Genomic DNA, 14,772 nt, shown 5'->3' on the forward strand with positions numbered 1-14,772 from the left:
AGCAGTCATACCCCACTGAAAAACTCAAGGGTCAAGTTAGTTGGTTGGGAATATGGCCAGGCAGCAAAAACGCGCCCAGATTCAGTCTCAGACTTTGGATTCTTTCTTTGGTGACAAAGAAGACCAAAACATACAGCCTAAAGAAGACAACAAAGTCATAGAGCCTACAACAAAAGCCTCCAAGAAAAACATGAACTGGCCCCAGGCCATAGAAGAACTCAAAAAGGATCTGGAAAAGCAAGTTAGAGAAGTAGAGGAAAAATTGGGAAGAGAAATGAGAAGGATGCGAGAAAACCATGAAAAACAAGTCAATGACTTGCTAAAGGAGACCCAAAAAAATACTGAAAAATACACTGAAGAAAACAACACCTTAAAAAACAGACTAACTCAAATGGCAAAAGAGCTCCAAAAAGCCAATGAGGAGAAGAATGCCTTGAAAGGCAGAATTAGCCAAATGGAAAAGGAGGTCCAAAAGACCACTGAAGAAAAGATACTACTTTAAAAATTAGATTGGAGCAAGTGGAAGCTAGTGACTTTATGAGAAATCAGGATATTATAAAACAGAACCAAAGGAATGAAAAAATGGAAGACAATGTGAAATATCTCCTTGGAAAAACCACTGACCTGGAAAATAGATCCAGGAGAGATAATTTAAAAATTATTGGACTACCTGAAAGCCATGATCAAAAAAAGAGCCTAGATACCATCTTTCAAGAAATTATCAAGGAGAACTGCCCTGATATTCTAGAGCCACAGGGCAAAATAGAAATTGAAAGAATCCATCGATCACCTCCTCAAATAGATCCCAAAAAGAAATCTCCTAGGAATATTGTTGCCAAATTCCAGAGCTCCCAGATCAAGGAGAAAATATTGCAAGCAGCCAGAAAGAAACGATTTGAGTATTGTGGAAACCCAATCAGAATAACCCAAGATCTGGCAGCTTCTCCATTAAGAGATCGAAGGGCTTGAAATGTGATATTCCGGAGGTCAATGGAGCTAGGATTAAAACCTAGAATCACCTACCCAGCAAAACTGAGTATCATGTTCCAAGGCAAAATATGGATTTTCAATAAAATAGAGGACTTTCAAGCTTTCTCAGTGAAAAGACCAGAACTGAATAGAAAATTTGACTTTCAAACACAAGAATCAAGAGAAGCATGAAAAGGTAATCAAGAAACAGAAATTGCAAGGGACTTACTAAAGTTGAACTGTTTTGTTTACATTCCTACATGGAAAGATGATGTGTATGATTCATGAGACCTCAGTATTAGGGCAGTTGAAGGGAATATGCATATATATATGAATGTGTATGTATGTATATATCTATGTGTATATGTATGTGTGTGTGTATATATATATATGTGTGTGTGTATGTGTTTTATATATATGTGTTTATGTGTATATATATGTGTGTGTGTGTGTGTGTGTGTGTGTGTATATATATATATATATATAAAAGAGAGAGAGCAGACACAGGGTGAGTTGAAGATGAAGGGAAGATATCTAAAAGAAATAAAATGAAATTAAGGGATGAGAGAGCAACATAGTGAGAGAGGGAGATAGGGAGAGATAGAATGGGGTGGATTATCTTGCATAAAGGTGGCAAGAGGAAGCAGTTCTGTGGGAGGAGGGGAGAGGGCAGGTGAGGGGGGAATGAGTGAACCTTGCTCTCATCAGATTTGGCCTGAGGGGGAATACCATACATACTCAATTGGGTATCTTACCCCACAGGAAAGAAGAGGGAGGAAGATAAAAAAAAAAAAAGGGGGGGGGGATGATGGAGGGGAAGGCAGATGGGGGTGGAGGTAATCAAAACAAACACTTTGGAAAGGGGACAGGGTTAAGGGAGAAAATTCAATAAAAAGGAGCAAAATGTAGTTAGCCTTTCACAACATGAGTATTGTGGAAGGGTTATACATAATGATACATGTGTGGCCTAGGTTGAATTGCTCGACTTCTTAGGGAGGGTGGGAGGGAAGGGAAGAGGGGAGAGAATTTGGAACTCAAAGTTTTAAAATCAGATGTTCAAAAACAAAAAAAGTTTTTGCATGCAACTAAAAAATAAGATACACAGGCAATGGGGCGTAGAAATTTATCTTGCCCTACAAGAAAGGAAGGGAAAAGGGGATGAGAGGGGAGGGGGGGTGATAGAGGGGAGGGCTGACTGGGGAACAAGGCAACCAGAATATAAGCCATCTTGGAGTGGGGGGGAGGGTAGAAATGGGGAGAAAATTTGTAATTCAAACTGTTGTGAAAATCAATGCTGAAAACCAAATATGTTAAATAAATAAATTTAAATTAAAAAAAAATTAAATATAAGTTTTTTCAGTCAGTGAAAATCCACCTTCTGTCCTTGCCATTTCTCTCTCCCCACTCCATGAAAAACAAAGAAAAACAATATCCCTGTTACAAAAATAGATTGACAGATAGCTGTAAATATGTTTGTGTGTATGTATACACACACACACATATATGTGTATACACACACACACACACACACTCACACTCACACACACATACATTCAAGCAAAATAAATTCCTGAACTGGCCATGTCCAAAAAAAGATCTCAACCTGTAAGTACATGATTTCTCTTACAAGAAGATGAGGAGCATGGCCATGTGGCCACAGTTTTCCATATTTATACCCCATTACTGTCCATCATTCAATCCAACCAAACTGGATTGTTCATTCATTATTTCTCACATTCGTCTTGTACTACTATTTCAGCTTTCTACAATAAACTGTTCTTAATCCTCATCTCTGAATTTCTACCAGTCCTTTAAAACTTAGCTAAAATTTTGCTTCCTCCATGTCTTCTTATCTGATCCCCAAACCAGAAGAAGTAATCTTTCTTGTAATTACCTTATGACACCCATCTCTGAAATTCTACTGGTCATTTAAGGCTTAGCTAAAAATTTGCCTCCATCCTAAAGCTTTTCCTCATACATTCAGTTAGAAGAAGTAATTTCTTACATCTCTCTTATGGCAGTCTTAAGGCAGTCTCCCTTGTTTTGTGGTTGCATTATCACTCCAATAAAGTTTTTTTTAGTTACTTGAAAAGATATCCAAATCATTTGTTTTTATATCACCTTAAATTCTAAAGATAGTCCTTTTCCTTCCCTCCAACTTAATGAGCCATATCCTGTGCAGAAGATGGAAAGAAAAACAATTCCCTTAAATTAACCAAGTCTGACAGTAAATGAAATATCCAGCCAGGTTTAATTAAAGCTCTTTAGGAACAAAGACTGTCTTAGTTATCTTTGTGTCCCCTTTCTCTAGAAAGGATTTTCAAATGGGGGCAGTGTTGAGGCATATGATGGTAACATATAAACCTTGAGGAACTTCGAAGAAGAAGAGTAAAAGATATCATCAAGGAAGATAAGATGGGTTGGCCTTGTGGCAAGACAAGGAACAATAACTAGACAACCACATTGCTCCTCAGGTAGCCTTTCAGTGCTGGGAGAAAGCAAGAAAGGCCTCCAATGTGTTAGGCTTAGTACAATGCCTGGCACATAGTAGGTACTTAATTAACTGACTGAACAACTGACAGGTGGAAGACCCAGGCAAGAAGAGTTGCATAATATAGGCAAACATGAATGGATTGTGATCTGCATTACTGGAGGAGACTGTCAAATTAATGAAATCTCAGATCCATTAGAGTATATTATGAATATCTATCAAGCCCTTTTGATTTTAACTCACATCAACTTGGTGTTTTCTGTAAACTTATTAATATTTTATTCCACTGATGTATTCAATTAAAATTTGAGTGCACTCTTCATAAAAGAGACTGTCATTATTATGGGGAATGTAAAATTTAATAAAATGTGGTATACCTGCCCTTTCAGAGTTGAAAGATATTAGAGGAGATGAGGTAAATGAGAATATAGCCAGGAAACAATAAAGGGGCTTTTTTAGCTGTGTTCAGAACAAAAAATGCAAAGAAATTCTTCAAGTAGATAGTGTATTCTTTTTATTTTATGTTATTTCGAACATGACAAACATCAACAAGTACGAACATCATCATATACAAAAAGAGTTATTGTATTAGAAAAAGAGTATTGTATATGAAGCCACTGATCTCTGTGTACAGCTTCGGTTTTTCAAAATATAAATAAATCCAACATATTAGCTCCTAGACCATCCTGTTTGTCTCCCTTTGGACCCTGCTGAGCCTTTTTCAAAATGTTGGATATTCTTTCTTTCTTTCTTTTTGGGGGGGCGGTGGTGGTGAGGGGAAGATACATCATTATCAAACACACCCCCACTATAATTCCTCTCACACACACAAAAATTTTTAAACTATTCCTTATAAGCATAGTTCAGCAAAACAAATCCATGAAAGCAGTATATTTTAAAATATAGGTCTCATCCTATACCTCTGGTCTATCATCTCTCTGTCAAGATGTGGGAAGCATACTTCCTCATTTTCCTCATTGAGTTTCTGAAATCATGGTTAGTCACTTCATTGATCAGAGTTCTTGACTCTTTCAAAGCTATTTTTCTTTCATTATTTAGACTGCCTGTTTCTGCTCACTTCATTCTGCTTCCATGCAGAGATGTATTTCAGAGTTTCTGAGTCCATTTTTTGTCATTTCTAATTGCTAAGTGATATTTCATTACTTCTCTATGCCATAATTTGTTCAACCAAAGCCAGTTGATAGGTACTCCCGCAACTTCTAATTATTTGCTACAATAAAAAGTACTTCTATGAATATTTTTGTACATGTAGGTCCTTCCCCAATTTGATCTCTCTATTTCCCAACTTAGTGACTTTTGGGGTGTAATTCCAAATTGCTTTCCAGAATTTTTTTCCCACCTAACTCCCTTTTCGCCACATTAATTTTATTTGTGCAAAAGCTTTTCCATTTTATGTAATCACAGAATTTGAGTTAAAGGGGACCTCAGCAACTGTCTAATTGTACCCATATACAAAAGCAACCTCCACTTATAACACACCAAACAAGTGATTGTCTAGCCACTGCTCAAAAACCTCCAGGGAGTGGGGAGGGAACAAGGATTGATTAAGCATCTGCTGTATGCCAGGTACTGTGCTAATAAGTGCTTTACCAGTATTATCTCATTTGATCCTCACAACAGCCTTATGAAATAGGTGCTGTTATGAGCCTCCTTTTACAGAGGAGAAACCTGAAGCAGACAGAGATGAAGTGGCTAGTCCACGTTTGGGGTCAAATTTGAACCCATCTTCCTGACTCCCCAGCCAAGTACCCTATCCTTGGTATTCCCTGAGCACAGCACCCCCAGAAGCCATCCATTTACACTTTTGGTAGTGCTGATTGTTAGAAAATTCTTCCTGACATCAGACCTAAATTTGCCTCTTTGCCCCTCACACCCATTCCCATTCATCCCTCTGAGGCCAAACAAAATAAGTCTCCATTCCTCTCCCATGTGATAGCCCTTCAAAGTCTTGAACACCTCCCCTAAAGTCTTCTTTTCTCAAGACTAAATGTGCCCAGTTCCTTCACCTGATCCTCATGTGTGTATGTCATAGGCTCGAGGTCTTTCACCATTCTGGACATTCTTCAGTTTATCAATATCTTTTAAAAATTGTGGCCCCCCAAACAAAATACAGTACGTGAGATGAGGTCTGATGAGGGCAGAGGACTGTGTGGGATTATCACCTCCCTATTTCAGGATGCTATGAATGAATCAGAAAACAGAGTTTTGAAATTGACCCAAGCCCTCCACAATCCAACCTTTTGTCAGATGACTCCCCTTCACATGTTTAGAACCTTACTCTCTCCTCATCCCTCCTGTCAGAATCTTGCTTTCCTTCAAGGCTTAGCTCTGGTCCCAACTTCCCTATCCTGTTCTTAGTATTTTGCCTCAAATTACCTTCTGTATCCTTAAAAGCATACATGGGGTGAGAAGATTCAGAGCCAGAATGGACCTGAACCATCATCTAGTCCAAAGTCATCTGCCCAAACTCATAAAGGCACCTTGTATCCCCCAGTAGGTAGATACTCTTGAGGATGGGGGCTATTCCATTTGTACTGTAGCATGCCCCTAACCTACACAGGGCTTTGCCCTTAGGAAGTGCTTAATACATGTTTGGTGAAATGAATAAAACTGTTCTGAGACTTGACAATAGGGCCATTGCTATAATCTTTAAGTCAGAATAGCAGTGAAGACCATGAAGAAGAGCAAACTACTAGGACCTGATACCTGGCATAACTGCCAGTGTGTTTGAGGGCAGGAGGTGTGAGTGCCTACTTTGTTTTTGGTTTCTTTGGTGGGTTTTTTTTTTCAACTTGAGTTTATGAATGATCTTTCCTTCAATGCAGATTTTAAGGAACTGTCACTAACTTTAGTGTTTGATGGTGACAGCTTTCAAAATGTACTTCTTCCCCACATCATCAAACAAGATAATGCATATAAGGTGCTTTGCAAATCTTAAAGTGCTACATAAATGTCAGCTCCCTGACCAGGGTCATTCTGGACCAAGATCTATATGAATATTGTCAAACTGTAGAGATATAGAATTGAAACATGGCATTATACTTCAATGTTAGGTATAGAGTACATATAATAAAAATTATTAATGAAAGATTGACGGGTGCTAGACACTGGGAATTATTTTTGTACAAGAAAAGCATGGTAGTCTAGAATCTGGTAGTATTTGCTAAATTCTGTTTATGAACTTGAAATCCATTAAGACTAATAAAAAACAATGGATTCCTTAATGTTTGCCATATGCCAAATAAGTGCTTAATAGCCATTACGTTAAAATTGCTGTGTGTCTTTGGCCATTTAGTAGGCTTATATTGGATAGACCTGTATTATACTTTAATTATCAGGAGAGAGAGAAGGGAACAAGCATGTATTAGGCACATACTATGTGCCAGGCACTATGCTAAGCACTTTACAGATAATCTCATTTCATCCTCAAAACAACCCTGGAAGGTAGGTGACATTGTTATCCGTATTTTACAGATAAAGAAGTTAAGTGGGGCAGCTAGGTGGCGCAGTGGATAGAGCACTGGCCCTAGAGTCAGGAGGACCTGAGTTCAAATCCGACCTCAGACACTTGACACACTTACTTAATAGCTGTGTGACCTTGGGCAAGTCACTTAACCCCAATTGCCCTGCCTTCCCCCCTCCAAAATTTAAAAAAAAAAACAAAACTAAAAAAAGAAATAAATATATATTAAATAAATAAATAAAAGAAGAAGTTAAGTGACTTGCCCAGGGTCACATAGCTAGTGTCTAGCTTTGAACTCAGATTTGAACAGATATGAACTTGGGTCTTCCTGACTCCAGATCCAGCTCTGTCTACTGTACCACCTACCTATCAGGTTCTCTTATAATGACCTAGGGGCTCAGTTATAGGAAGGCTATCTTTGTTTATCCTTTTTAAGAAACCTACAATAAAACAAATTCTGTTAAACTTGTGGTGTTTTGAGAGGTATGTTATCTTAGCATTTGATGTCATTGCATATTGAGTTGTAGTTTGGAATGTAATGGAGACAGTCACTGTTCACACAGAATTTTGGTAAGTGTACTAGGACTAGGAATACTTTGTTAATTCATTAAATGAAAGAAAATTCTCCTTTCTCCTTTTGTCCATTACCAAATTCTACTATTGTTTTGCTACTGGATTGTACTTTTGTGTCATTAAGAAGCTCTGTTTTTAGTTACTTGTAGAAGGAGACTCTTTCTATGTGTTCTTAATATAGTAGGGAGTAAAAGAAGTTCCTTTTTTTTGTTTCAGTATTTAGGCCAATTAACATCAATCCCAGGATACCTGAATCCCTCCAGTCGGACTGAAATTCTGCATTTCATAGATAATGCAAAGGTGGGTACCATCTTACTGTAATCTTAAAGCCTGTATTAGTCCTTTGATTCTCCCCACATGAGGAAGATGGATAACCTAATTTAGAATCATTGAGAGTAAGCCATCATTAACTGCTAAAATGGAGATTTTGATCAGAAGAGATTTCAAAAGATTTAGGCATATTTTGCACGATGGATGTACTAGTTAACTGTGGTCAAGTTGAAGATATGCAGTGATGCCAAAGCTCATCATATGTTTCACCAAATGGAAGAACCGTCCAAGATCTGAACAAACCTTCTCCTTCTTCCTCCCCGCCCCCCCGACCCCGCCCCAGTACTGCACTGCCTCTTCCTTCCCACCTTAGGCAAAGGAGGGCTTGGGAGTGAGAATGGTCCTTTGATGGCCACTGGCCACTGGCCACAATGGGAATGGTTATAATTCAGCTTATTTCATCTTAGAGCAGAAGCTCAAAGTGTATGTATCTAGTGACTTATGCCGAATGTAACTAGGTCCTTTTCCTTAACAGTATTTTAGGCCTAAGGAAATGGGTTGGCCATCTGCAGCATTCTCCTCTCTTCCCCTTGTCCCGCATGATACATTGGGAAGAGATCCTCAGTAGTTTTTATGTCATCCTCATTATACCAGGTATGTTATACCTGATGTGACCCTAAGAAAAGAAACCCACATACACTAGAGCTTACATACCTAAATGAGTTTTATGTTTTAAAATATCCACTTTGGGAGGTAACACACATACCGTGGATGCTGCCGTTACTTACTGCTTTCTTTAATAAGCGCTCAAGAAAATTAGTTTCTTTTCTTTGTAGTCATATAATTATATAACAGTTTAACCATTCTCGTGTCTGCCATATGTGGGATGCTGTGCTAGGAACTGATAATACAAAGGTAGCCACAAGGCCTGCTCTCAAAGGCCTTAATCTGTATACTCAAACCATTATAAAGAATGGACGTTCAAGGGAAAGACCTAGGGAAAAGACCGTAAGAAATTTGAAAACAATAACTGTCTATCCCTGTTATCCTCCATTAATATTATTAAAAGCAAATGGCCACAGGCTCTCAAGATAATAAGTTCCAAAAGAAGAAGTGAAAACAATGTTTTGACGAGGAGCAGTATTGTTAGATTTAAGGCATTGCTACGCTTGGGGGAATACTTTGAAAAGAATGAAACTCATTTGGATGTAGAAGTTCTCAGATGTTTGCTGAAAAAGATCAAGTCGCATGAATTTATAGTGTCGCCTTTTACATATAGAATTCTTCCTCGGAGAAGAGGTTCAGACTTTTTGGCCTACACCCAAGGCGGAAGAACCTCCGTTTTCTGATGGCCCATGGTTTTCTTTCAGAGGGCTCATCAGCTCCCTGGGCACTTGACCCAGGAACATGATGCTGTGATCAGTCTCTCTGCCTACAACATAAAGCTGGTGTGGAGAGATGGAGAAGACATCATACTCAGGGTTCCCATCCATGACATTGCAGCAGTTTCCTACATCCGGGATGACTCATCGCACCTAGTGGTGCTGAAAACAGGTACTTTCAGAACCAGGTTTAAATGCTGATCCTTGGGCAAAAACCTCCTGTTTAACCCACTATTCTTTATTCTCTCATGTGCATATGAAACCTTAACACTTAACAGATGTTAAAACTACATTGACAGCTTTCATGGCACTATTTTGAGGGTTTGTTAGAACTGTGAAATCTTAGACTGCTACCAAGAGAGTAACCTTATTCATCTATACTGGGACACTGACTAATCTCATCCTGTCCATACAATATAGTAAACTTAGGCACTAAGCTATCTGCCTTCTGCAGTTCCCAGCTGCTGTTTTGAGTCAATTAGAATTAAAGATGAAAGAAGCTTTATTAAATAATACTTAATCAAAGTTTATGTGATACTTTGCTCATCCAAAGTCCTAAATTTATGTTGCTGGAAGTAACTAGATCCTGCTTCTGGACCAGTTAACTCTTACTTTAGGCTGAGATTGCCCCCAAAGCCTATTTCCTTCCAGAGGGTTATTAGCAGAGTGGCTTTAAACTGGTGAGTTTGAACTTGTTAGGCCATAACAGTGCCAGTGTGCAATGTAGAAAGAAGATTATCTTACAGGTTTAGGGTGATATATAGTTCTGTCCCTGAGTTATTTTCTTTAAAACTTGAGATTTACTATGCATTTGGGACACATGGGCTGTTGTTACAATGAGTCACCTCATGACATACTATTTGAGCTTATAAGATCACTAGCTTAGGTGGTCACAGGAGAATAATCCAACCTGATGTATTGGACTATCTATGGTGGTGAAGGCTGTTGTGGTCTTAAACCATAAGGATAAAGTTGGGATGGTTTATGGAGTAATCCATCAGAAATTGCAGCCTCGTGATTTAGCCTTTCTGTTCCACTTTTTGTTCTTGGCCTTTGTTTACCATATCTTCTGCAGTGCAGGATGGCCCACTTTCTCCTGCATTAACTTGCCCCAAAAACTCCCTCCTCATTCTATCCTTTTCTGCAGTAATAGACCTCAGGGAATGCTTTTCATTTAACAGTGAGGGAATTTCCTTTATTCCGTTTTATTGTCCCTCTCTCAATAGAGCTATTCCACACTTTTAAACACTATATATTCTTGGAGATCACATCTTAAAGCAGATTACCAAATGATAAAGTCCTGGTCATACATGTTCAGTTATCAGTGGAAAATGCCTAAAGAATAAAGGTGGCAAAAAACAAAGTGAAAGTGAGGTATAGGTCTTAATTAGACAATATTCAATGAAGAAGAGACAACAAAAAGTGGAGGTTATGATCAGGTTAAAGCCCCTTCGCTAGTTTGGTTAATATACTAATATGCACCTTACTTAATATTCCATGATTACATGTGTATGATAAAGCGCCATCATTGTTTGGCCATGGCCTCAAGGATAGAGACTTTCTCCCTTGTAGTAAGTTACTAATAGGAATGCATTCTTGAATTCTACAAAAACTGTTTTATTAAGGCATGAGAATTTATGAGGCCAACAGAATTTCTGCATCAGAAGATGCAGAACCTGATCCGTCAGTCAACAAGACTATTAAATGCCAGGCATTCTGCTAGGTGCACTCTAATGGGGGAGATAACGTGCGTATATAGATAGATACAAAGCATATTCAAGGTAACCTTGAGGAAGGTGAGGCACAAGCCCTGAGAGAACCAGGAAAAACTTCAACCTGGGAGCTGAGTCTTCAAAGAAGCCAGGGCTCCTCCGAGGCAGTGAGGAGGGAGTGTATCCCAGGCCTGGAAGACACAGATTACAAATGTGGTGGTTAGAAGGATGTCAGTAACCTCAGCCTCTCAGGAAGTTCTGGAGAAAAGTCATGAGTTCTGTTTTGGGCTGTTTGAGATGATGACAGGACATCCAGTTCAAAAGGTCCAGCAGGGAAGTTGAACATGTGGAACTGGAGCTCAGCAGACCAAGGCTTGCTATCTCGATCTGGGAGTCCTGCTAGAGCAGTAGACAAGACCTCTCCCTTAACTGGGGTGGAATACTCTTGTTTGAGGAAAATCCTTCTTCCCAGTGCTGCTCTGCAACTTCTTTGTAACCTGTTGTCTTAGAGAGTTGCCAAGGGTATTGAGGGAGGTTAAGTGACTTGCCCAAGGTTGCGCAGACAGCTTGTATCAGAGGTAGGACTTTAATCCAGATTTTCCTGGCTCTGAAACCAGCTCTATATCCACTACCCCATGTTATCTCTCTGACATCTCTGCATAGAGAAGCTCGTTAAACCCATGAGAGCTGATGAGATCACCAAGTGTGAGAGTACAGAGTAGAACAGAAGGCCGCCTAGGACAGAGACAGATGATTATCCAGCAAGAGACTGTGAAAGAACAGAATCTCAGAATTGGAAGGGGCCTCAAGACCTTCTAGACCAACCAGAGAATCCCTTCTAAAACATCCTACAAGGAATCATCCCACCTTTACTTGAAGCCCTATAATGCATGAGAAACAGCTTCCTATTGATACAACTCATTCCACTTTTGGATAACTTGAAGTGCAGGGAAGGTTCTTTTTACATCCATCTTAAATCTACCTCTAAAATGCTGGCCCCTTGTTCTTACGTGTGCCTCTGAGGCCAAGAGTTGTAAGTCTAGTCCCTCCTTCCATATGATAGCCTTTCATAAACTTGAAGCCAGCCGTGATATCCCCGCTAAATCTTGTCCAGGCTAAATAAACATTCCCAGTTCCTTAAACCATTCCTCCTCACATGGCATGATCTCAAAGCCCTTCACTGTCCAAATTTCTCTCATCTGGACACTCTCTTCCTCTTTCATCAGTGTCCTTCCTAAAAAGTGGCACCCCGAACTAAACATAGTACTCCAGATATCACACAACCGGGGCTGCACGTGGTGTGACTGCCCCTTCTGAACTCTGTGGCTCTTTTAATTTTGCCTAAGAGTGCATTAGCTTTTTTGTTTGGCTGCCGTGTCACATTGTTGACTTTTATTGAATTTGCAATCCACTAAAATCCCAACATTCTTCTTCAGATGAGCTGTTATCTAGCCTCATATTGTACATGGGAAATCAACTTTTTGAATCCAGATGTAAAATTTTTTATTTATCCTTATTAAATTTCATCTTACTAGATTTGACCCAATGTTAAATCCTATTGAGATACTTTTGCATCCTGACTTTACCATCAGATATGTGAATTGTCACTCCTAGATTTGTTCCTTGTGAATATTTGATAGGCATGCCATCTGTGCCCTGATCCAGGTGATGGATAAACATGTTAAATGACACAGGGCCAAGTACAGACCCCTGGAGTACTCCTTCCAAGTTGATATCAAATGATTAGTGACTATTCCTTGGGTCCAGCCATTCTTGTTGTTCAGTCGTGTTCTACTCTTTATGACCCCATTTGGGATTTTCTTGGCAAAAATACTGGCGGGTTTGCTATTTCCCTCTCTAGCTCATTTTTACAGATGAAGAAACAAGCCAACAGGGTTAAGTGACTTGTCCAGGGTCACATAGCTAGTAAGTATCTCAGGCTGGATTTGAACTTGGGTCTTCCTGACTCCAGGCCTGGCACTCTGTATACTTCACCACCTAACTACCATTCAGCCAGTTCCAAATCAACCTAATTTTACCTATTCATCTTTTCCTCACCATGTGAAACTTTGTTAAATTATTTGCTAAAGTCTGAGTAAATTTTTTCTACAGGATTTCACTGAATTCCTAGTGTAATAACTCTATCTAAAAGGAAATGAGATTAGTCTTTCATAACCTACCCTTGAGGAACCTTTTGCAAGTTGACTTTTTCTCATTTCCTCTTCTGTTTCTAAATGTTCAATTACCATCCTTTGTTTTTTAGAATTTTGCAGGAATCCAAGTCAAGTTATTGGTGTTTATTTTGCAGATTCTCTTTCTTGAAAATTAAGAAAACCTATACGTCATCTTGGAGTGGGGGGGTAGAAATGGGCAGAAAATTTGTAATTCAAACTCTTGTGAAAATCAATGCTGAAAACTAAATATGTTAAATAAATTTTAAAAAATAAAAAATAATAATAATAATGGGGAAAAAAAACTTAAAAAAAAAAAAGAAAATTAAGAAAACCTTTGCCCTTCTCCTATCTCTGGATTCTTTGAGAGGTCACTGGCACTGCCTGACTCTGGGTACCCTGGAGTGGAGTTTGTCTGGACCTTGTTGCTGTGAAGTCATCAGAGGCAATGGGTGCTCCCTTCCTTTCTCTTGACTTACCTCTAGGTTCAGGTGCCTCACTGGCCATTTATATTGTATCCTTTTATAAAATAAGAGTTGGGTACTTTTGCCTTTTAAAAAACTTTGTTATTACATGATTCATCCCAAGCATGAGACCAACCCTTTCCTTGAGTCTCTTCTTTTACCCAATATGGGTTTTTTAAATCCTTTGTTTTGTTGTCCTTAGCATTTCTAGACAGCCTCAGTTCATGCTGAGCTTCAGCATTCTTCCCACAATTATTACAGGGTTGTGCCGCGATTTTGTATGGATTCTTTACAACCTGCCCTTGCTCCCATCTTCTGTTTGCCTTTTTAATTGGTCTCTTTAGACAGCTCCTCCTTCTCTTCCTCATTTGGAATAATTCTCTTAGTGTCTTCAGAGTTTCATTCTCGAGAGTTTCCTATCTCTTCTGGGCTAACTTCCTGTGATCTACTCATTTTCTGAATTCTTTGGAATTCATTCTCTCAGAATCCAGGGTACTTGCCAGACTTGTCCCCTGCTTTCTTGTCCTTCATCATCAGCCCTTCTAGGATGGAGAAGGAGCTTGCCTCCAAGGTTCCCAGTATTATCAATGTAGCACCAAGATCCTTCTTGTCAGTAAGAATCCGATCCAGAATAGTAGCTTGCTTTCCTTGCTTTTTCTACCTTTTGGGCCAGGTTGACAACACAGAGGTTTTGGGAGTTTGGGGTTTGTTTGTTTTTTAAGGTGGGGGAATGACCCTACTTTGTGTAGATCTAGGTAACTTAGAAATTAGAAACCCTTGGTTCTGTCTTGCTCCCTAGTTCCACCCCTGCTTCTCTGCTAATTCTAACTGAGCTTCTAAGAATAATAAACTCTTTTCTGGTGTCTAGTTCCTGCTCTTTGTTCAGGTTGAACATCATTGGTTTTGTTTCTGATAAAATGCAAGCTCCTCTAGGGCAAGAATCATTTCATTTTTGCTTTTGTGTCTGTAGCATCCAGCATAGTCTTTGTACAGTGCGCACATAATAAATGGTGGTTGAATTTCATTGAATCGCTCCCCTGTTTCCACTGCTCATTAATAATGATAACTACTAATAATTGTAGAACATTTTAAAGTTTGCAAAGCACTTTACAGACATCTCACTTGAGCTCTCAAAAACCCTGTGAGGTAGTTACTATTATCATCCCCATTTTATGGATGAGAAATCACTCCCCTTTTCAGGAAACTTCGTAAAATGCGAATTACTCTGTCATATAAAGTTCTTCACAATCGAGCTC

At 39.1% G+C, this 14,772-nt stretch overlaps 1 protein-coding gene across 2 annotated transcripts in view; it reads left to right on the forward strand.

Moving 5' to 3' along the window:
• Positions 1-14,772, forward strand: part of CCM2 (CCM2 scaffold protein) — a 131,048-nt gene that overhangs the window by 95,281 nt on the left and 20,995 nt on the right. For both annotated transcript variants that reach the window (XM_036738144.1, XM_036738145.1), the window contains exons 3-4: positions 7,734-7,817; positions 9,158-9,341. In XM_036738144.1, the coding sequence (XP_036594039.1) occupies positions 7,734-7,817; positions 9,158-9,341 (268 nt within the window). The remainder of the gene's footprint in view (positions 1-7,733; positions 7,818-9,157; positions 9,342-14,772) is intronic.

The sequence above is a fragment of the Trichosurus vulpecula genome, chromosome 9, assembly GCF_011100635.1.
Source record: "Trichosurus vulpecula isolate mTriVul1 chromosome 9, mTriVul1.pri, whole genome shotgun sequence".
In the NCBI taxonomy this organism is placed as follows: Eukaryota; Metazoa; Chordata; class Mammalia; order Diprotodontia; family Phalangeridae; genus Trichosurus; species Trichosurus vulpecula.